Source organism: Hemitrygon akajei, chromosome 6 (genome assembly GCF_048418815.1).
Source record: "Hemitrygon akajei chromosome 6, sHemAka1.3, whole genome shotgun sequence".
Taxonomy (NCBI): Eukaryota; Metazoa; Chordata; class Chondrichthyes; order Myliobatiformes; family Dasyatidae; genus Hemitrygon; species Hemitrygon akajei.
This window is the reverse complement of record NC_133129.1, coordinates 177,994,847-178,018,017: the sequence shown is the minus strand read 5'-3', so window position 1 is coordinate 178,018,017 and position 23,171 is coordinate 177,994,847. Positions and strand designations below refer to the sequence as shown.

General features: G+C 40.3%; 1 protein-coding gene across 1 annotated transcript in view; it reads left to right on the top strand.

Annotated features, from left to right (window-relative positions):
• The first annotated feature begins 2,978 nt into the window (after positions 1-2,978).
• qser1 (glutamine and serine rich 1) overlaps positions 2,979-23,171 on the top strand; it is a 155,084-nt gene continuing 134,891 nt past the window's right edge. The window contains 1 exon segment of the mRNA XM_073049828.1: positions 2,979-3,314. Within this exon segment, the coding sequence (XP_072905929.1) occupies positions 3,217-3,314 (98 nt within the window). The 5' untranslated portion in view covers positions 2,979-3,216.

Below are 23,171 nucleotides of genomic sequence, written 5' to 3'. Positions count from 1 at the left end.
TCATGGTGCTAGCTATAGGATTGGGTTTCAATTCCCACAGCTGTCAGTAAGGTGTTTGTATATTCTCCCCCGGACCACGTGGGTTTCATTTGACATTCCAAGGACATATGGGTTAGGGTTAGTAAGTTATGAGCATGCTATGCTGGCTTTGGAAGCATTGTGGCACTTGCGGGCTGCCCCCAGCACCTATTTGATGTAAACCATGAAACCATATTTCAATGTACATGTGACAAATACACCTAATCTTGATCTTTATCTTTGTTTTGCTCCTTCCCTTTCAGCCTTTAAAGGGTTATTAAAGCACATCCTTTTGATTATTTTCATCAATTTTCTTCTATCTTTTGATTATATATTAACAGTGATATGTAATAAAATATCTATTGAGAATAAATCAGTCTGTGATATGATAGACAGATTAAACTGATTACAAAACAGATGAGACAAGTCACTAATTACAAGTGCTTAAAGAACTAACCGTGTCATCACTTTTTGTTTATTAAAAACATACCATAGAAAGCACCTTCTCTGGTTTATCACCAAAAGATATTGAATGGAGAATTGAATTGAATTGGCTTTATTTCTTACATCCTTCACATACATGAGGAGTAAAAATCTTTACGTTAAGTCTCTGTCTAAATGTTGCATTTCAGTCAGTAGAGATTAGGTAAAAATGATTCATCTAGGGTTATCAGATTCATAGTTGCAGACAAACATCATTAACTGTCCAGCTCAGTTCAGATAATACTATACTTGTGCTTGAGTTGTGTGTTATCTTGTTGCACTTAAGGTAATGAGATTGGCAAATAATCTGTAAAGGCTCCCTTATCCAACAAGGGAGCCATGGAGTTGTTTAGAGATACTTTCTATGGGTAAATGGGTGATTCATGATTCACACTGATTCAGTAGACCAAAGGGCCTGTTTTGTCCTGAATTTCTCCTTGACTATATAAGCATTAAAATGTGTTTTGTTACTGTGCAAGTTGCAAACTGTTAAGCAATTTGAATGATCTATAATCTGTGAAGTGAAGATACACTCAGTGGCCACTTTATTAGGTACACCTGCTTGTTAATGTAGATATATAATCAACCAATCATGTGGCAGCAATTCAATGCATAAAAGCATGCAGATATGGTCAAGAGGTTCAGTTGTTCTTCAAACCAAACATCACCAATGAGAATTAAAGCAACCTAAGTGGCTTTGACTGTGGAATAATTGTTAGTGCCAGATGGGGTGGTTTGAGTATCTCAGGAACTGCTGGTCTCCTGGGATTTTCACACACAAGAGTCTCTAGAGTTAACAGAAAAACAAAAAAAACCTGTGAGTGACAGTTATGTGGGTGAAAACACTGTGATAATGAGATTGGTCAGATTGGTTCAAGCTGACAGAAAGGCAACAATAACTCAGATAACCACATTACAATTGTGGTGTGCAGAAAAGCATCTCTGAATGCCAAACATGTTGAAGCTTGAAGTGAACGAGCTACAGCAGCAGAAGACCACACTGGGTTCCATATATGAATAACATAGTCATTGAGTGTATTTTGTTCATTTATATGCTTTGCCTTAGATTTTTAACATACAAACATATCATCAGTGTAACATTCAATGTTGCAATATTAGCATATCCAGAGCAAAGTCCTTAGTCCTGATGAAGGATCTCAGCCCAAAATATCCACTGTTTATTTATTTCCATAGATGCTGCCTAACCTGCTCCATTCCTCCAGCATTTTGTGTGTGTCGTTTTACATTAATGTTCTTGAGTAATTAGGTACTGAAGACTAGTACCAGCAAACTATTGTGGTACCAGGAGAGAAGCAAAACTCTGATATTGTAGAACTAGTAAGAAATAGGGTGGGGGGGGGGGGTGGAAGAGATAAAAAAAAGTCTGAAAGCACATATCACCAGGCCCAAGAACAGCTTCCATCCCATTGTTATAACACTACTGAATAGTCCCTTTGATAAGATGGACTTTTGACCTCACAATCTACTTCGTCATAGCCTTGCTCTTTATTGTCTGCCTGCAGTACTTACTCTGTAAATAAAACCATAAGGTATTAGAGCATAATTAGGCCATTTGGCCCAACAAGACTACATTACATCATGGTTCATTTATTATACCCAAACAACCCCATTCTATTGTCTTCTCCTCATAACATTTGATGCCCTGACTAATCAAGAACCTATTAACTTCCACTTTAAATATACTCAGTGACTTGGCAATTAATTCCACAGATTCACCACTCTCTGGCTAAAGAAATTCCTTCTAAGTTCTGTTCTAAATGAATGTTTCTCTATTCGGAGGATGTGTCTTCTGGTCCAAAACTTACTCACTACATCCACTCTATCTAAATGTAACATTTCCAGTTACTGCTTCTTCCTTGTATTACCTCAATGTACTGATGTGATTAAATGCGATGCCATGCAAAATAGTTTTTCACTATACCTTAAAACACGTGACAGCAATAATCCAAATTACTAACCAGACAACATCAAAGTGTTAGCAAGCTTAGAAAGCAAACTATTACCAGACCCTGTGTTATGAGATTAGATACTCAAGCATCAGCAAGCATTGTAAATAAATTATTACCAACCCTGCATTACAAAGCATTAGCAAGCTTTATTACCAAACCCTATAATATGAGACCATACAACATCCGAGAATTAATAGTCTTTGGAAACAAATACTATTGCCAAATCCTGCAATATGAGACCGGACAACATATAACATTAACAACCAAATCCTGCACGGTGGGGTCCAGGCAGGTGGAGAGTCAGGAGAGCCGGGGAGAGTACAGTTTGAGCGGTGGAACGTTATAAAGATGCTTCGGCACGGTGGGCCTGGACAATCAGGCAGCAGTCTGCCACAAGGCTTGTCCCTCCCCAATTCCTGACGCTCGCACGTTTGGCTTCCCTTACGCCCGCTCCGCTCCCTCCTGCCCAAGTCTGGAGCAGGAGGAGGTGCATCCTGGGAAGAACCAGCGTTGGAGGGGGGGGTGTGGGTGGGGGGGGGGAAGAGAGAAAGAAATCAGAAAGTGAGGCCCGTTTGGATAGCGAGGATATCCGCCCCCCCACACTCACTCACTCACTCACGCTCTCGTCCGGAGCCAGCGCAGGCCCCGCGCCCGCGCCACGACTGCGGCTCCCGACGGCCGCGCGAGGCATGTGAGGGCCGGGCCTCCCGCCCGCCCGCCCGCCAGCGCCGCGCACACTCGGAACATGGACAGGAACTACACGGCGCCCAACTTCACTGACCCGCTGGTCACAGGCGGGCAAGCGTGGCCGTACGACCGGTCGGGGAGCGGCGTCAAATCCAGGTGAGGAAAGTGGGGACGGGCTGAGAGGCGCCTCTGTGTGTGTGTGTGTGTGTGTTTGGAAGGACTGGCTGGGCTTGAACGTGTTCCTTCCCCCCCGCCTGCCAACCTTCCGCACTATCTAACGGCGATAGGAAAAATCGAGTAGGGGGCTTCGAGGCCTGCTACACTTTCCAAGTGACAGGGGAGTCCGAGGCGGTTGGGCCACTGCCTTTTCCAGTAATTTATCTCAAAGTTACTTATTTTCAGTTTCATTTTCTCCAAGTTCCAGGTATTATTAAATGATTATTTCCCTCCTGATCGCAATTGATAACATGTCCACAGGGGTCGGGGAAAGATAAAAAGCTGTTCTTGAACAGGATTCAGATCAGGGCCTTTAGTGAATTTTTGTTTCCATCGTTCCTTATTTTTGTCCATTCCTTTTAAAAATATATAAACAATTCCATCGTGATTGCAAACTGTTTGAGAAAGCTCGTTGATGTCAATTCAGGGATTGGCGTTTGACTTTTTATTGTTAATAAGAGTGAAAAACATTTTAAGAGTTTGCAAAAGTAGGCGTGGTCTACACGAATCACACGAGTTCTGTTGCCGGGACTTGTAAAAGTTTGAAACACTTGACGAGAACTCTTAAGTCGACAGCAACTCAATCCAAACGAGTATTATAACAGTGTACGTCTTTGTTCCTAAGGCAAACCGTTTGTTTGATGTTAATTTGCGTTAAATTGACAGGTTACCCGCGTAAAATTCATGTGGGATTTTCTCGTGTTTGTTACGGTGCTAATTAATTGTTTCCCAAGTTGTATGGTTTTAATTGTTTTCATTGTGCTCCTTACAATTACATTTTAATGCAAAGACATAAAGATTGCTTAATGTTTTTGATACCTTTAGGCAAAATTGTTGATTATTACAAATTTATATCGAAGTCTTTATTTTACTTGCACGTTGCAGTACAGATGAAGGGCAGTTGGCTGATTTGGAACTGCACTCACATGTTCACGAATACCCTTTTGATTTTTTTTTGCCCCTTCTTACATTAAAGGATACTTCAGACAAGCCACCTGGCACACTTTTGTGATATGAGAGGAAACTAGAGCATTCAGCACAGCAGGCAGAACTCCACAAAGGCAGCACTCACATCTTGAATTGAGGCACCAGCATTAACTTGTGCCACCACTGTTTTGCATCTTTTCACAATGCCAAGGTGATCCAAAGTACTTCATATCTTTGTTATTTCTATGTAGTTACCGTAATGAAGGCAATACGTAGCAAAATCCCACAAACAGCAATGTCTTTAGTATTACCAGCCAATGGCTAGAAGTTTGCCATGGAAAATTTCCATAACTCATCTGAAAAGAAAAGTTTTTTAAATCACTTTTCAAAGTTTGGGTGCCACTCACACTCAAAACCAACAGTTACTGTACCTCCCTAATTGTTCTTGAACAGGCAGTGAACTATATCAGATATGTCCAGATCATTGTTGGGTAGGGATTTCAAAGATGTAAACCTGGTGATGATATGTTTCCAAGTCAACAGTGGACTTTAGAGAAGAATCTACCTACCTACCTCCCGACATCTTGAGGTATAACTTGTGGGCTTTATTGGTGCTGAAATAATATCGCATCCATTGCATCTACTATAAGGGGAGAGGGAACGTACAGGTGTCCCCTGTTTTTTGAACGTTCATTTTATGACACCTCACTGTTATGAAAGACCTACATTAGTTACCTGTTTTCGCTAACAGAAGGTGTTCTCACTGTTACGAAAAAAGGCAGCGCGCGCCAAGCAGCCAAGCTCCTCCCCTGGAACTGCATTCTAGCCGGCATTGCTTAAACACGTGCCTGTGATCATCTGTGCTTTATGTCGATTTATTTTGTGCATCCGTTAGCAAGATGAGTTCTAAGGTATCCGAAAAGCCTAAAAGAGCACATAAAGGTGTTACACTTAGCGCAAAACTAGACATAATTAAGCGTTTCGATCGTGGTGAACGAAGTAAGGATATAGTGAGTTTGGCTAAGGAGGCTGGGTTTGTGGAAGTTGACGAAGATGATGTTGAAGTGGTTTTGGCATCCCATGACCAAAAACTGACAGATGACGAGCTGATGAAGAGGGAAGGATAACAATATTAATACGCAGCAGCCTCTCCGGACTCTGGACTGGGGATTGCCAAATGTTATGTGGATTTTCTAGTGTAGTCTGTTTTGTCATATGCTTTTGTGATATCATTCTAGAGGAACGTTGTCTCATTTTTTAACTGCGTTGCATTTGTGGTTTCTAAATGACAATAAACTGATTCTGAATTGAAACCGAACACAGTAACGAATGACCTGAAAGTGAAGTCGTCCAGGAACTGAACGTGAAGCAATTGCGTGAGATTTTCACTGCGATTGACAACGCTGCAATGATTGCAGAAAATTATGACTTTTATTTTGAAAGGGTACGTAGGTTTAGGATATATTTGCAAGATGGTTTGAGTGCTTACAAAGAACTGTATGATAGAAAAATGCGCGAGGCTAAGCAGTCAAGCATGCTGTCGTTTTTCAAGTCTTCCACATCAGATGATGAGCCTCGACCTTTGACATTGAGGCAGGCAGACATAGAAGAAGGTGACCTGCCTGCCCTGATGGAAACAGGCGACGATGAGGTGACATCCCAGTGTCCCACCACTCCAACCTCTGATGACTTAGCCTAATACACCATCATCAGTGTGCTCGCTGTCTTCCCGATTTCAGTAAGTGAAACTACACTGTACATACATTATTTCTACTTTGTATAGGCTGTGTATTTTTACGTGTTATTTGGTTTGATTTGGCAGCTTCATAGCTTAAAGGTTATTGGAGAGAGTGCTTCTGCCGAGAGCACTTGCACCGAGTGTTTTTGTCGCGAGTGCTGCCGAGAGCTCCTGTGTCAAGTGTTTTTGCCGAGAGTGCCTGCGTCAGATTTGTGCTGCGGTGGACAGTGCTGCAATGATTGCAGAAAAGTATTCCTACTTTATATAGGCTCTGTATTTATCAGATTATTCCTGCTTTTACTATATATTACTATTATTTTAGGTTTTATGTGTTATTTGGCATGATCTGGTAGGTTATTTTTTGGGTCTGCGAACGCTCACAAATTTTTCCCGTATAAATAAATGGTAATTGCTACTTCACTTTACGACATTCTGGCTTATGAACTGTTTCATAGGAGCGCTCTACCTTTGAATGGCGGGGGAAACCTATAATTTTAAAATGATCGGAGGAGACTATGGGACGATGTCAAAGGTAGGATTTTTGCACAGTGAGTGATTTGGGAGTGTGGAGTGTGCTGCTGGGGGGTGGAAGCAGATACTTTGGGGGCATTTTGGATGCAAGAAAAAGGGAGGCCTATGGGAGGGAATAGTTGATAGTAGAGTAGGTTAAAGGGCCAGTGCAACATTGTGGGCCCAAAGGCCTGTACTGTGCTGTAATCTCATTTGAAATCTCTGACAGTGTCACCTTAAGTTTGATATTTATTTTCTGGAGTGAAACAAATACACAACCTGATGATCCAAGTCCCACATTTATTTGTTGATTGGAATATTTAAAGTTGAAGTTCTGTTCACAGAACATTAATTCTTCATTGGAAGATTCTATAATTCAGTTGTCGAGATAGTTAGTAATTGCGTTCAATTTAGATTCTATAAAGCTGTCTTTCAAGATCATCGCTGTCCACAATCAAAATTAGGCTTATTATCACTGACATTTGTAAAATTTGTACAGTACCATGCAAGACATACAATACTGTAAGTTGCAATAACTATTAGCACACTATTCCTTTTTTTGCACTAAGTTGTAATAATAGTGCAAAAAAGGTAGTGTGTTAATGTTCATATTTTAGATAGTGAAGGTCTTTAATGATGCATGGTGCTTTATAGAGGCACTGCCTCTTGAAAATGACTTTTATGATGAGGGGGCTTGTGTCAGTGATGGAGCTTGCTGAATCTACAACACAACTACAATCTACAATACTTTTGCAATCCTCCACATTGGGGCCTGCATTCCAGATGGCAGTGTAACCAGTATGAATATTCTCCCGTACATCTGTAGAAATTTGTTAGAATCTTTGGTGACATGCCAGATATCCTCAAACTAATGAAGTATAGCTGTTAGTGTGCCTTCTTTGTGGTTGCATCAATATGTTGAGCCCAGGATAGATCCTTTGAAATGTTGAGATCCAGGAGCTTGAAACTGCTTGCCCTTTGCACTGCTGACCCCTCAGTGATGATTGTTGTATGTTCTCCTGACTTCCCTTTCCTGAAGTTCACGATCAATTCCTTGGTCTTGGTGAAGTTGAGTGCAAGGTTGTTGTGACACTATTCAACTAGTTCATCTACTTTGCTCCTGTACACTTTCTTGTTGCCATCTGAGATCCTACTAACAACAGTTGTGTCATCAGCAGATTTCTAGATGGTGTTTGAGCTGTGACTAGCCGCACAGTCATGAGTGTAGACCAGGGGTTCCTAATCTGAGGTTCATGGACCCTTTGCTTAATGGTATTGGCCCATGGAGTAAAACAGATTGGGAACCCCTGGTGTAGAAAGAGTTGAGCAGTAGACAAAGCACACATCTTTGAGGTGTACCTGTGTTGTAAAGTGAAATTTCCAGTTTCCTTACTTTGAATCTGTGATTGTGAAGAATCTTATAATCAAACTCCGTTATGGACAAAGGCAGTGAGTTAGGGAGGAAAAGTGTAAAATAAGGAGGTCAAAAATAAGTAACACACACAATGCTGAAAAACTCAGCAGGCCAGGTGGCATCTATGGAAAAGTGTACAGTCAATGTTTTGGGCTGAGACCTTTCATCAGGACTGAAGAAGTCAGAGTAAAAAAAAAAGTGGGGTGGGGAGGAAGAACCACGAGGTGACAGGTGAAACTGGGAAGGAGGAAGGGTAAAAGTAAAGAGTGGGAATTTGATTGGTGAAAGAAATACAGGGATGGAAAAGGGGGAATCTGATTGAAGAGGTAGAAGGCCATGGAAGAAAGAAGAGGGAGGAACACCAGAGGGAGGTGTAGGCATATAAGGAGATAAGGTGAGAGAGGAAAATGGGAATGGGGAATGGTGAAGAGGATGGGGGGCATTACCAGAAGTTCAAGAAATTGATGCTGATGCCATTAGGTTGGAGACTATCCGGATGGGATATAAGGTGTTGCTCCTCCAACCTGAGTGTGGCCTCATTGCGACAGTAGAGGAGCTCATGGATTGACATGTTGGAATGAGAATGGGAGTGGAATTAAAATGGGTTGCCATTGGGAGGTCCAGTTTTTTCTGGCAGAAGCAGTCTCCCAATCTGCGTTGGGTCTCACTGATATACAGGATGCCACACCGGGAGCACTGGATACAGTAGGTAACCCATCAGACTCACAGGTGAAGTGTCACCTCACCTGGAAGGACTGTTTGGGACCCTGAATGGTAGTGAGGGGAGGGGGTGTAGGGCAGGTATAGCACTTGTTCTGCTTGCAAGGATAAGTGCCAGGAGGGTGATTAGTGGGGAGGGATGAATGAACATGAGAGTTACACTGGGTGCAATCCCTGTGGAAAGCAGATGGTGTGCTTGGTGGTGGGATCCTGCTGGAAATGGCAGAAGTTACGGAATTATGAGCTGGACACGGAGGCTGGTGGGGTGGTAGGTGAGGATAAGAGGAACTCTATCCCTGGAGAGGTGGAAGGAGGATGGGGTGAGGGCAGGCGTCCTGAAAATGGAACAGATGCAGTTAAGGGCAGCGTTGATGGTAGAGGTAGGAAAGCCCCTTTATTTGAGGGAGGCTTGGAACTAATTTTCATTAGTTCTGGAATGAAAAGCTTCATCCTGAGAGCAGATCCAGAGAGATGGAGGAATTGAAAGAAGGGGATGGCATTTTTACACATAATACGCTGGGAAGACATAGTCCAGGTAGCTGTGAGGGTCAGTTGAGTTTATAATAGACATCACTAGATAAGCTGTCTCCAGAGATGGAGACAGAGAGATTGAGAAAGGGGAGGGAGGTGTTGGAAATGGACCAGGTAAATTTGAGGACAGGGTGGAAGTTGGAGGCAAAGCTGAAGAAGTTGATGAGCTCGGCATGGGTCCAGGAAGCAGCACCAATGCAGTTGTCAGTGTCGCGTAGGAAAAGTTGGGGAGTGATACCAGAGCAGGCTTGGAACATAGGCTGTTTCACATAGCCGACAAAAAGGGCAGGCATAGACAGGACCCATGTGAGTGCTCATGGCTACACCTTTTGGTCTTGGCCAGAAATGTCGACTACTGTTTTCCATAGATGCTGCCTGGTTTATTGAGTTCCTCCAGCATTTTGAGAGTTGCTTGGATTTTCAGCATCTGCAGTTTCACTAAATTATGGTTCAAAGTTTCATTTAATTTTGTTTATTTTTTAATGTGCAAGGTCAACTGGAGTGAACTGGTATTCACATTGTTTATCCATTTCTGTTATGTTGATTATTACCTTATCCTTTTTTCATGCCAATAGGATAAATTTGGATTTTGTTGTTTAAATCTTTTTGGTTGTCATATAGTTGTTACTCCTCAGTATTTGAATTAAATTCTGCCCATTATCAAAGAAGCTTTATAATGGTGTGATCTGAGCTGTAATCCATGATGAATGAGATGTGGCTTTGCATTGTTTAAATATCTATTAGTTTGCTGTTTGATCATTTCTACCTACCCTGATGTTATGTATCTGCTGTGGAGCTGTTTCCAGGAAAGCTCAGCTTTTCCTCAAAATGTCTTAGTTACCTATGAAAGCCAGGTCTTTTACTACTAGCTTGAATACACTTGGATCAGGGAAAATACTTACAAAAGCTTTTTTTGCATTCCTGAACAAGTTTTAGCATGAAAGCTACTTCCCCTTTTCAACTCTAAAATATCTCTGTAATAATACTGAGAGATTATCACAATACAACAATATGCAGTAGTTTCGTTAAGCTTTCCACAAATTCTTTCACAATTCTTCTTTGTTTTCTCCACATCACTATTTTGTTATTGAGAAGCAGTATGCTCGTACTTGCTAGAAGTTTGGAATTGTTGAATTTCTTAATTTTAAGATGGAGGTTTTTCTCATGTTTATACTTTGTGACATGCCTTCTTTTCTTAAACCTTCTTGGTCATGTGTACACTGAGCCTTGACTGCCTTTAGTTTCTCAATAAAAAGAAAGATCTCTCTGGAAATACTGAACTTTGGAAAGCTGATCTGTTTTACTGAATCTTGCAATTCAGATCTGATATTCCACTGGGGTTTCAAAGATGTGACAGAAAAAGAAATTTACTTAAGCCCCAATACGTTCTCTTAAGTCCTGATTGTGAACATAGCAAAGCATGCCAATTGCACTCTACAGCAAAGAGCTTCTTTATTTATAAATTCTTATTTATCTATGACCCACACTAGTTTGAAATCTTGCTTTTATAATTTATTCAAACAATACCAAATACTGTTTATCTTAAAGCAGATTTGTAATAAACATTATTTGTCTGAATTCTGAAACATAAGATTTATCTAAGGTTTTTGTATTATTGGGCTAAACTTAAATGTTTAGAATTTCAGCTGCAATTCTTGGTAAATGTTCAAACATTTACTATGATGACTGATCGGGTTGGTACAGGATCATTTAAAAAATGGGGTTCTTTCACTTCATCTCCCCCATATCTATAAGTACTGCCTACTAGATCAAGCAAGATATGCAAATCATTAGATGCAAGTCATGTATAAAATGTTGCACTGGTAATGCTCCACAACTGTTATTCCGCTACATTGATGACTGCATTGGTGCTGTTTCCTGCACCCATGCAGGGTTTGTCAGTTTAATCAGATTTACCACCAACTTCCATCCCACCCTCAAATTCACTTGGTCCATCTCTGACACTGCTTGATCTCTCTGTCTCCATCTCCAGAGACAAATTATTTACTGACAATTTTTACAAATCCACTGACTCCAGCTGTTACCTCGGCTACACTTCTTGCCACCCTTTCACTTGCAAGGATGTTACTTTTGTTAGTTCCTCAATTTCTGCTGTATCTGTTTGTATGATGAGACTTTGCTTTCCAAGATTTTTTTTTAGGCAGATAATAGGGTGTTCCCTCACATGCATCTCCTGTTTTGTGCATGTCACCCCCTTGCTTCATCACTACCAACAGATCAGGGGTAGGGTCCCCATTGTCTTCACCTTCCATTCTACTGGCCTCTGTATCCAACAAATCATTCTCTGCGTCTTCCACCATCTCCAACAGGATCCTACCATCTGGAACATCTTCCCCTCCCCTCTCTGATTTCTGCAGGGATTGGGTTGTTGGCAACTCCCTTGTCCATTTCTCCCTCCACACCGATCCCACTCCAAGTACTTATCCCTACAAGTGTGTAGGTGTTACACCATCCTTGACACTTTCTCCTTCATCAGAACCCTAAGCCTTTGTTCCAGATGAGGCAGCACTTCATGTGTGAATCCATGAATGTCGTTTATTGCATCTGATGCACCTAGTGAGGCCTCTTCTACATTGCGAGACCTGATGATGCAGATTAGGGAATTGCTTCACCAAGTACCTTTGTTCCATCTGCTGTAATATCTTGGATCTCCCAGTGGCCAGCAATTTTAATTCCACTTCCCAATTCCATATTGATGTGTCTGTCTATGGCCTTGTTTACTGCTGAGCTGCAGATTAAAGGAACTGTTGTGGTAATATTCTGTTTTGGTAATCTCCAACCTGATGACATCAAAATCGATATTTCCAACTTCCATTAAACACTCCACTCTGGCCTGTAACTCCTCTTACTGCTTCTCTTTCCCCTTCCCTGCTTTCATGATTTTCCCATCACTTCACTCCTTCACTTTATTCCAAGTTCATTGTCCTCTTCTATCAAGTTGCATCTTTTTTTTTAGCACTTTGTCTCTTCCCCCTCTCATCTGGATTCAGCTGTCACCCACCTGCTCGTGCTGCTGTATTTCTCACCATCCCCTCCATTCTTTTATTCTGCTTTTTGCCCTCTTTCCTTCCAGTCCTGATGAAGGATCTCAGCCCAAACCATTAACTGTTCATTTTCCTCTTTGGATGCTGTTCTGCTGAGTTCCTCAAGTATTTTGTGTATTGCTACAAAACTGTAAATTGTAAATATCTATATAGCTTACATTAACTTTGATCTGCAAATCTGACATGAATTTAGTTGCACAAGATGAAATGTAATTAGGATATGCAGAGGATTTAAAAAAATATCTGGATGTAAATGACAAGGTCAATGTTTATTGTACTGTACTTGAACTATGTATTGTAACATGGTGAGCAATTTCAGAGGATCTTAAAAAATTGCACAGAGAGCATATCAGGTGTCCCATTTCCTTTCCCATATGACTGTTTTGCAACAATCTAGTTATCACTAAAAGCATTTTTTTCCATAAGTTACTAATTGTCAGAATTTAAATTTTATAGTTGATGTCTTGGGATTTGAACTGTGGTCTCTTCCCTGTATTGTTAATCCAGTCTTCCGAATTGTTTAACTGCCACATCACCCACCCTGTTCATCATATTCCAATAAATATATGACCTGCTAAAATAAGGAGCAATTTTATATAGTTTATTTCGTTGCTTTCTGAGAATTATTCAATTTATAATTTCAAACCTTAAAACTGAACTGTTATTTGGAAGATCAGTATGTAAAAGGCTGCATTAAATTGGAGTTTTGATTTTTGTGAGTACATAGAATTAGTAGAAGATGAAATTTCATTTGGAAACGTTTGTTTCTTTCCTGCCAAGGCATTGATTCAACACTGCCAGTGCAATTTATTTACCAGTGAAGTCCAACTTCTAAAAAAAAATTCATTCTTGAGATGTGATATCACCAACAGATCTGGCATTTATTCTTAATTGCCCTGAGATGAGAGCACTGCCTTAAACTGAATGAAGTTAGTGTTTAGTTATTTGTTGAGTAGCTCACTAAGCTGCTTAAAGACCATGTTGTGACTGATTGCACAATTGCTGCATGGGGTATGGAAGAAAGATTTTCTTCAAAGGAAATTAGTAAGTTAGTTAATTATCATGTTGATAACTTTGTGATTATCTTTTAAGTAATTATATTTTTTTGGAGTATTTAAACAATTCAAAATCTCAACAGCTTTTGTACAATTTCACCATATTCCTTTTGATTAAGTGACTTTAATAAGTCTGAAATGTTTATAGACTGTAAATAATTTATTATTCAACTGTGAAGATGACATGAAAATTGAGTTTATTTTTAATTTGAATATGTTTAGAATATGTCATTAAAGGACTGGGTGTCTGATGATTGGTAAAATACTCTTATTATTGAAATTGTATTTAAAAAGTACTGAAAATTGATTATGGAAAACAATGTTAATTTAGTTAGACTGATCCCAAGAAGAGGATGTGTAATATCTGGTTGTGATGTATTGAGTGAAGCTGAAGAACTCAATATTGATATGAATGTGGAATGTGCTGTCATATGGAATTACAATGGAGACAATGGCATTGACACATTTAGGGAAGAGTAACATTCATCATGGAAAGAAAATAAAGGACTAGAAGTACTGGAAGGATGCTGTTTGCCTGTTAATGTCGGTGTCAGTTGAGAGAGGGAGAGAGATCCTGGACCTCAGTAATATAGACATCCAAACACTCGTTAATTATGAAGCTTCCTATCTTGTTCTTCTTTTAGGAATTGAGTTTGTGTCCAGGACTACTCTAGTATAAGATATTTCTTCCTCAAACCCCTTCCAGGCCTGCTACTGTTCACATTTTGGGGAAACCCTCTAATTTTAGACTTTACCTTCTAGAAGAAAAGGATCCTTCTTGTTTCCTACAGCCAGGCCTCATACACTTTGATTTAGTCCCCTTTAGCCTAAAAGTTTCCAAACCTGCCAAGATCCTCATAAACCACTCTGCACCCTCTCTGGTGAAGACTCATCTGACATGTGGCAAATACATAACATTCAAGTCCTGGTCTAACATGTACTGTTTGTAATTCTAGCATAACCTTATTTTCTCTTATAACTAAGGCATCCCATATGTCTTATAGCCACCTACTCCACCTGTTACTTTTATTGGTCTATGAACAAACACTCAAAGGCTCCTTTGTTCCTTTGCACGTCTGTGTCCTCTGAGTAATTGTATTTTCTCTTGCCTTTTTGTACCTTCCCAAATGAGTTAATTGCACTCCTCTGGATTAAGCTCCATTTGCAGCTCTTCTGCCCAAATGATAGACAATCTATATCCTCTTGAAGTTGAAAGCTTTTCTCCTTCCTGTCAAGTACAAGGCCATTTTTTTAATCATCTATAAACTAGAGTTGACTGGATCACATCCAAAGCATAAATTAAGGAATGTGCTGTAGAAATCCAGAAGAGTGAACTTTATGTGTATTTTTCAATTTGAGTCTCAAGCAAAGACATATTTGTTGGGAACCATCCATAAACCTGAATGCTTCTTATATGCTGATTATATTAAAATGTTAACTTCTTCCAAATTTCAAAACCATCCGGCTATTCAGATATCACTTAATAAAAACAGAGTGTGCCTTCAGAGCCCTTTTATAGTTATAATTTTGGATCTGTGAACAGTGAATTGCAATCTCAACAGGCTTTTAATCAAAAATTACAAGCGTTAAATTGGTTAACAGACTGCATTCCTTTTCTGACATTGGCAAAGCTTGTTGTGTGACTAAATATCATCTTAATCATAATTCAGAATTAAAGTGCATTATAATTTGCAAAACAAAAGAAATATCTTATGACTAGTACTGCTTGGATAAACACATTGGACTGATGTCTATGAATGGATGAAGCTTTAATTTTTGGTTTATTTGACTTTGGTGAAGTACGTTATATAAAATAGGGTAGGCACATTGTCGCTGCTCCTGTCCCACTGAACTCATGTTCTCATACCTTGACTCCATTCAATCCCTTCTCCCTTGGTTCAGTCCCTTCCCTCCTGCATCCATGACATTTCTCAGACTTACGATCTCCTCACTAACTTTCAATTCCCTGGCCCTGCCACCTCATTTTAACCATGGATATCGAGTCCCCATATACTTCTATCCCCCATTTCAAGAAGGCTTTAAAGCTCTCCGCTTCTTCCATAAAAGAACCAACTAGATCCACTCCACCACCACCCTCCTCTGTCTGGCAGAACTGGTCCTTGCCCTCAACAATTTTTCCTTCATTTCCTCCCTGTTTCTCCAGACTTGAGGGGTAACCAAAGGCCCTAGCTATGCCTGCCTTTTTGTTGGCTACGTTTAAACGTCCATGTTCCAAGCCTTCCCTGTTAGTGCTCCCTAATTCTTCCTCCACTATATTAATGTAATGGTGTTGCTTCTTGCACCTGTGCTGGGCTCCTCAATTTCATCAACTTTGCCTCCAACTTCCACCCTCCCCATAAATTCACTTGGTCCATTTGTCACCTCCCTTCCTTTTCTCAATCTCTGTCTGTCTCCATCTCTGGAGATAAATTGTTGAGTGTTATCTTTTATAAACGTACCAATTCCCTCAGTTATCTTGACTATACCTCTTCCTGTCTCCTGTGTTTAAAATAAATAAATGCTATTCTCTTTTCTCAGTTCCTTCATTTCCACTGTATCTGTCCCCAGGGATGCAGCTTTCCAGGATGTCAGAGATATCCTCCTCCTTAAAAGAATGGAGTTTCCTTTTCTCTATCATTGATCCTGCTCTCACTCGCATCTCCTCCATTTCCTGAGCATCTGCACTCACCCCATCTTGCTGCTGCCTTAACAGTGAGCAGTTCCTCTTTCATGTATCTACCACCAAATGAGCCTCTGCATCCAACACATTATTCTCCACAACTTCTGCCATCCCCAAAGTGATCCTGCCACCAAACATATTTCCGCACCCCCGATCCATTTTTTGCAGGGATTGCTCCCTCAGTGAATCCTTTGTTCATTCGTTCCTTCTCACTAATCTCCTTTCTGGCACTTATCCCTGCAAACATCCAAAGTGCTACACCTGCCCATTCACCTCCTCCTTCACCCCCATTCAGAGCCCCATGTAGTCCTTTCAGGTGAGGCAGCACTTCACCTGTGAATCTGCTGGGGTTGTCTATTGTGTCTGGTGGTCCTGATGCGGCCTCCTGTACATTGGTAAATGGGGGATTGCTTTGTCGAGCAGCTCTGCTTCGTCCGTCAGTGACCAATCATTTAAATTACGCTTTCCATTCCTGTTCTGACATGTCGGTCCACGGTCCTCTTGTGCCACGATGGCTTCTGTGTGGCCTTCAACCTGATTGTATGAATATCGATTTCTCCCTCCAGTTTAAAAAAATCCCTCCCCTTATTCTTTTATTCCCCACTCGGCCTTTTCCCTCTTGTCACCTGTTTATTACTTCCCTCTGGGTCCCCTCTCCTTCCCTTTCTCCTGTGGTCCACTGTCCTCCTATATGGTTCCTTTCTCTCTAGCTTTTTACTTTCTGTACCCACCTGACTTCACCTATCACCTTCTTGGTATCCTCCTTCCCCTCCCCCTTCCTTTCCAGTCTTGAAGAAGTGTTTCGGCCTGAAACGGCAACTGTACACTCTTTTTCCATAGTTGCTGCCTGCTTGCTGAGTTCTTCCAACATTTTGTGTCACTTCTAGCATCCATAGAATTTCTTGTTTAATGTTCTGTGTGGAAGTTCTTTGGAGATTTTTTAAATTTCCAGCAAAGTGGGGGTGGTGATGGGGCGGATAGGGTAGGCTAAGCATTTTAATTTATTTATTCATTGTGCAAGAGAATAATCTGAATGCACATAATATTTGCAACAAAGGTGCTAACATTGAAACAATGTTGCACAGAGATTAAGGTTAAGATTGAAACGTTGCAGACAGGCTGGTTTATAGCTCCTGAAAGAGCCGCACAGGTTGATAGAATGGTTAATAAAGGCATGCTTGCCTTTACTAGTCAAGGAGGCATTGAGTTCAAAAGTCTGGAAGTTATATTTATGTGAAACTCTAGTTAGGCAGCATCTGGAGTATTGCATACAGTTCTGGCTGCCCCGTTATAGGAAGGATGTTGAGGCTTTGGAGATGGTGTGGAAGAGGTTTACCAGGATGTTACATGGATTAGAGGGCATGTGCTATAATGAGAGGTTGGACAAATTTTGGTTGTTTTCTCTGGAGCTACAGAGTCTGATGGGAGATCTGATAGAGGTTATAAGATTATGAAAGGCATAGAGTGGACAGACAATACCTTTTTCCAAGGGTTAAAATGAAATGACCAGAGCTCATGCATTTAAGATGTGAGGTGGGAGTGGATAATTTCAAAGAAGATGTGAGGGGCAGATTTTTTTTACACAGAGTGATGGGTGCCTGAAATGTGCTGCCTGGGGTGGTGGTTGAGGCAGATATATTAGAGATGTTTAGATAGGCACATGAATGTGAGGAAAACAGAAGGATATGGATGTTCTGTAGACAGAAGAGATTAGTAATCAAACAGCTAGCTAAACTGATTTAGTACAGCATTATGGGCCGAAGGATCTGTTACTGTGCTGTACTGTTCTCTGTTCTAAAATGGAAAAACAAGAACAGGAGAGAATCAATTTGGGTAATGAAAACCACCAGAGACATTTGTAGGCATAATTTAGATCGGGGAATGTAGAGATGTATCAAACTATAACAATAAAATATCATAGAGAATCTTACCTATAAACCTAATTAGTAGCAACAGTGTGAAGGGTGAGTTCATAAAATATGTGGTATAATTAATATACTGTATGTTGAGGAACAGTGAAAGAGTAGACTATTTTAGCTCTATTAATGTACGATGGGGTAGGTGAACCTGATAGGTAAGGGTTGTTTAGGGAACAGTCAATGTTATATGATTGAATTTTATATAATGTCCGAAAGTAATTTTGTTGAATCTAAAACCAAGGTCTTGAATCTGAATAAAGCAAACTACAAAGATATGACATTTGTTTTGGCAATGGTAGCTTAAATAATATGATAGTAAACAAGGAGAAGCTAACTTTTAATAGCTAATATATTGTTTATAAGTAAAATATCCCTTTTGAGGCCTTTCTGGTAAGGGAAGGTAAATTAGAAAGATTAGATGCCCATAGTGAAAATGAACTGGTTGAGAGCTGGGAATGATCAAACTTGCAAATGGAAGGAGGCTTGTTATGGGTATATGTGGGAAGGAACTGGGTAAGGAGTGGAAGAATTACATCAAGGTAGGAGTAAGTGCTCTGGGATGAAATCAGCAACACTTCATTGCAAAACTCTCTTTTGCTACTTGAGGCCCTAGAAAGACATCTGATGTGTGCAATCTTAATTTGGACATCTTGATTTTAATCACTGCACCCTTCAGACATCGTTCTCTAAACCACCCTGTCTTGATGATTTTTTTCTTTTTGAAATCTTGAAGTTTAATATCTGTATATAGATTATACAACATTGAGATTAGTCTAACAGCCACAAAACAAAGGAACCCAAAAGAAGCCTTTAAAAAAGACTGTCAAACACCCAATGTACAGAGGGAACAAAACAAATCATGCAAACAATAACCACTAGCAAATAGCACCCGAACTGAAGTCCACAAAGAGTCCATCCACAGACCCTTGGTTCAGCACAGAGTGGAGTCACAATTTGAACTGGCCCAACCCTCGCGTTGGGCCCAACACCCTGACCTTTTCAACGTGGCCTGGTGCCTAAATCGTCATCCAAACGTCAGATTCAGTCGTTTTGATATGCTCTGGGGCCTAGACCCTGCCGCCTCTATAGATTAAATATTAATCTATGATCTCTGTTTTTGGATTACCATCTCTGGTTATTCACACAATTTGTTAACTTGTACCAAAGTGCTCCACATGTATGATTGCTAGGCAGCAATCAGGACAGGACAAAAGTTTTGTTAAATGGACAGCTGTTAAGAAAGTTGAAATGAAAGGATACTGTCATACAGTCCTAGACATACAAGGCACTACTATAAGGCATAGGAGCAGAATTAGGCCATTTGGTCTGCCATTCAATTATGGTTGATTTATTTTTCCCCTCAGCTCCATTCTCCTGCCTTCTCCTCATAACCTTTGATGTCCTTACTAATCAAGAACTTATCAACCTTCACTTTAAATATACCCAGTGACTTGACCTCCACAACCAGTTGTGGCAATGAATTCATAGATTGACTACCGTCTGGCTAAAGAAATTCCTCTTCATCTCTATTCTAAAGAGACGTCCTATTCCAAGGCTGTGTCCTCTGGTCAAGATTCACCCTCTATTTGAAACATCTTCTCTGTCCAGGCATTTCAATATTCATTAAGTTTCAATGATATCTCATTCATTCCTTAAACTTCAACATGTACACACCCAGAACCATCAAATGCTCCTCATATATTAACCCTTTCATTCTCTGGATAATTCTTCTAAATGTCCTCTGGACCCTCTTCAATGCCAGCACATTCTTCCTTGGACATGGAGCCCAAAGCTGCTTACAATACTTCAAATGTGGTCTGACAAATGCCTTATAAAGCCTCAGCATTGTATGCATTCTTTTATATTTTTGTCTTCTTGAAATTGAAATTAACATTGCATTTGCTTTCCTTCCTACTGACTCAACCTGTAAGTTTAAGGGAATCCTGAATTAGGACTCCCAAGTCTCTGCACGTACAATTTCTGAATTCACTCTTCTTTAGAAATTAGCTTGTAAGGCTATAGTCCCCTGAAAGTGGCAATTGGAGATGAAGGAGGCATAAGGATGCTTGTCTTCATAAGTCAGAGCACAGAATATAGATACTTTATTGATCCCAAAGGAAATTACAGCGTCTCAGTAGCATTATAAGTGCACAGTTATACAAATATTCAAAGAGAAGTAAGAAAGAATAAAAATAAGTTGCCATAAAATAAGATGTATACAATGTTTACAAGTCAAAGATTACAAGATCACATCCCAGGCTATATGTTGGCTCTTTATAGGGCCAAGAGTAAGAATAACCTCGTATAGGACTCTTTGGAGCAGTGCTGGGATGTATTTCAACTTGTTACAGGCACTACTAGGCATTTGAATGTTTCTGTTTCTGCTCATAACTCATTATCAATTTCAGCTTCTCAAAATGCAGCTGCAAGAGTTTCCTTGATATGATATACTGTTCTGTGACTACATCCTGTTGCTTTTGCATTTTGTTAAATAAGGTTGTACTTTGGCAACTTAGGATTTTTCTTGATTTTCACATTTTGCGTATTAATTACCAAATATATAACATGTAAATATTTATTCCACTTCTGTCTGTTCTATCACCTGCTTTAAAGTTAATCATTTTGCTTCTCATTCTTTTACTAGAACATTGCTACAAATTTACTTGAGTTGCTCATCATGATACATCTCTTAAGTTTCCAGCTTGTTTGAAATTGTGCCTGTTTAGGCAAATACAGTGTTGATAATCCATATACATCTGACAGAGTAGTGGATCAAATCACTGGATTGGGCAACTCCACTAAGTACTTCTTTCCTGTTGGTTGCTAACCAGTCTTCTGAGATGGAAACAGAAATCCAGATAGGAAAGGAATAAGTCTGAGGAGGACCATTTGAAAGCGAGAGCAAGGATGGGAATGTGCAGTAAAAGTAACAAAATTCTCCATTTGTGCAGTATGTGTGCAGAAGTTCCTTCTCTACAATTGAAAACTAACTTGCTTTCTGACTTTCCCAGTGCTGAAACGTTAACACTACTCCTGCAGAGATGCTGAGTGTTTTCAGCGTTTTTGTTTATGTGTCAATTTTTTGACCTCAGGAGTTTGTTACTTTCAGTTGCCAGACCAAATCTTGCCAAATGTTTGCAATGTCTTTCATATTTCTTGCAGCATTGGAGACCATTCAACACAACAAGCTCCTGTTACATCTGAGAACAATCTATTCTGTCCCATTATCTAGTGGCCTATACTCTGTCTGTGCCCATAAACTTCGGGATTCTCCTGTACCTACCTGCACCAGGAGGGTCTGTTATGGGGTAGGCTTCTTCACTAGAGGGACACGAGTGTGTGGAATGAGCTGCCAGTGCAAGCAGTGTGGATGCAAGCTTGATTTCAACACTTAAAGAAATTTGAAAAGGTGAGGAGTATGAAGGGTTATAGTCTGGCTCTGGGTTGATGAAACTACACAGATAAATGGTTTGGCACAGACTAAATGAGCTGAAGGGCCTGTTCTGTGCTGTGATATTCTATGAATCTATTCCATATTTGGACCTACTACCTGCCTTGTAATTTTTTTCACCATTTGGTTCCTGTTGGATTTATTTACTCTTTTGATAATGCATGCTTAAATTAATGAAATGGGAAGAAATTCAGAACAATAGGTGGATGTTGTCTACTTGGATATTCAGAATGCCTTTGACAAGGAACCGCACATGAGGCTGCTAAACAAGATAAGAGCCCATGGTATTACAAGAAAGATATTGCATGGATAGAAGATTGGCTGAGTGGCAGAAGGAAAACAGTGGTATTAAAAGGGGCTTTTTCTAGTTGGATGCCTGTGACTAGTGATCTGCAGGAGTTGGTGTTGAGTCTGCTGCTTTTCCCATTATATGTTAATGATCTGGATGATGGAATAGATTGTTCTGTGCCCATGTTTGCAGACAATACAAAGATAGGTGGAGGGGCAAGTAGTGTTGAGAAGGCAAGGAGTCACCAGAAGGACTTGGACAGGTTAGGAGAATGGGCAAAGAAGCAATAGATGATATACAGCATAGGGACATCATGCATTTTGGTAGAAGGAATAAAGGCATAGACTATTTTCTAAAAGGGGAGCAAATTCAGAAATAGGAGGTGCCAAGGGACTTGGGAGAATCCTTGTGCAGGATTTTCTAAAGGTAAACTTGCAGGTTGAGTTAATAGAAAGGAAGACAATGCCAGATTAGCATTCATTTTGAGAGCAATATAAAAGCAAGGATGGCATGCTGAAGCTTTATACGGTGTTGGTCAGACTATATTTGGAGTATTTTAAGCAGTTTTGGACCCCATATCTAAGATAGAGATTGATATTTTATTGATCCCACAGGAAATGGCAGTGTCACAGTAGCATTACAAGTGCACAGATATAAATATTAGAAGAGAAGTAGAAAGAATTAAAAAAAACCCACAAACAGTCTAGCAGGAGGGGTCACTTCCCCAGCTATAAAACTTAATGGCCGAGGGTAAGAATAGCGCTCTTTGGAGCTGTACAGTTGCCTCAGCCTATTTTTAAAAGTGCTCCTCCGTTCAACCAAGGTGGCATGCAGACGGTGAGAAACATTGTCCGGAATTGGCAGGATTTTCCATAGTGTCCTTTGTTCTACCACAGCCTCCAGTGTGTCCAGTCTGACTCCTATAACAGAGCTAGCCTTTCTAATCAGTTTATTGAGCCTGTTTACATCACTGTGTTGATACCATCGCCCCAGCACACGAACACATAGAAGATTATACTGGTGAGAACAGACTGAGAGAACATGTGAAGGGGAGGCCTGCATACTCCAAAGGACCTCAGTCTTCTCAGAAAGTAGAGGGGATTCTGGCCCTTCTTCTACACAGTCTCTGTGTTGGTGCTCCACTCAAGTCTGTCATCCAGGTGCACCTCTAGGTACTTGAAGGTCATCACCTCATCATCAATAGTAACAGGGAGAAATGCAGGCTTAGTCCTCCTAAAGTCCCATCACCATCTCCTGTGTCTTACTGATGTTGAGCTGCAGATGATTCCGTTTGCACTATTTGACAAATTCCTCCACCAAGATCCTATATTCATCCTTCTGTCTTCCTAACTGTTGCTGAGTCATCAGAAAATTTCTGCAGATGAAATGACTTGGTGACCAGGAAGGAAGGATTACTAAGGAAAGATGTACTGATATTGGAGAGGGTCCAGAGGAAATTTACAAGAATTATCCTGTGAATGAAAGGATTAATGTATGA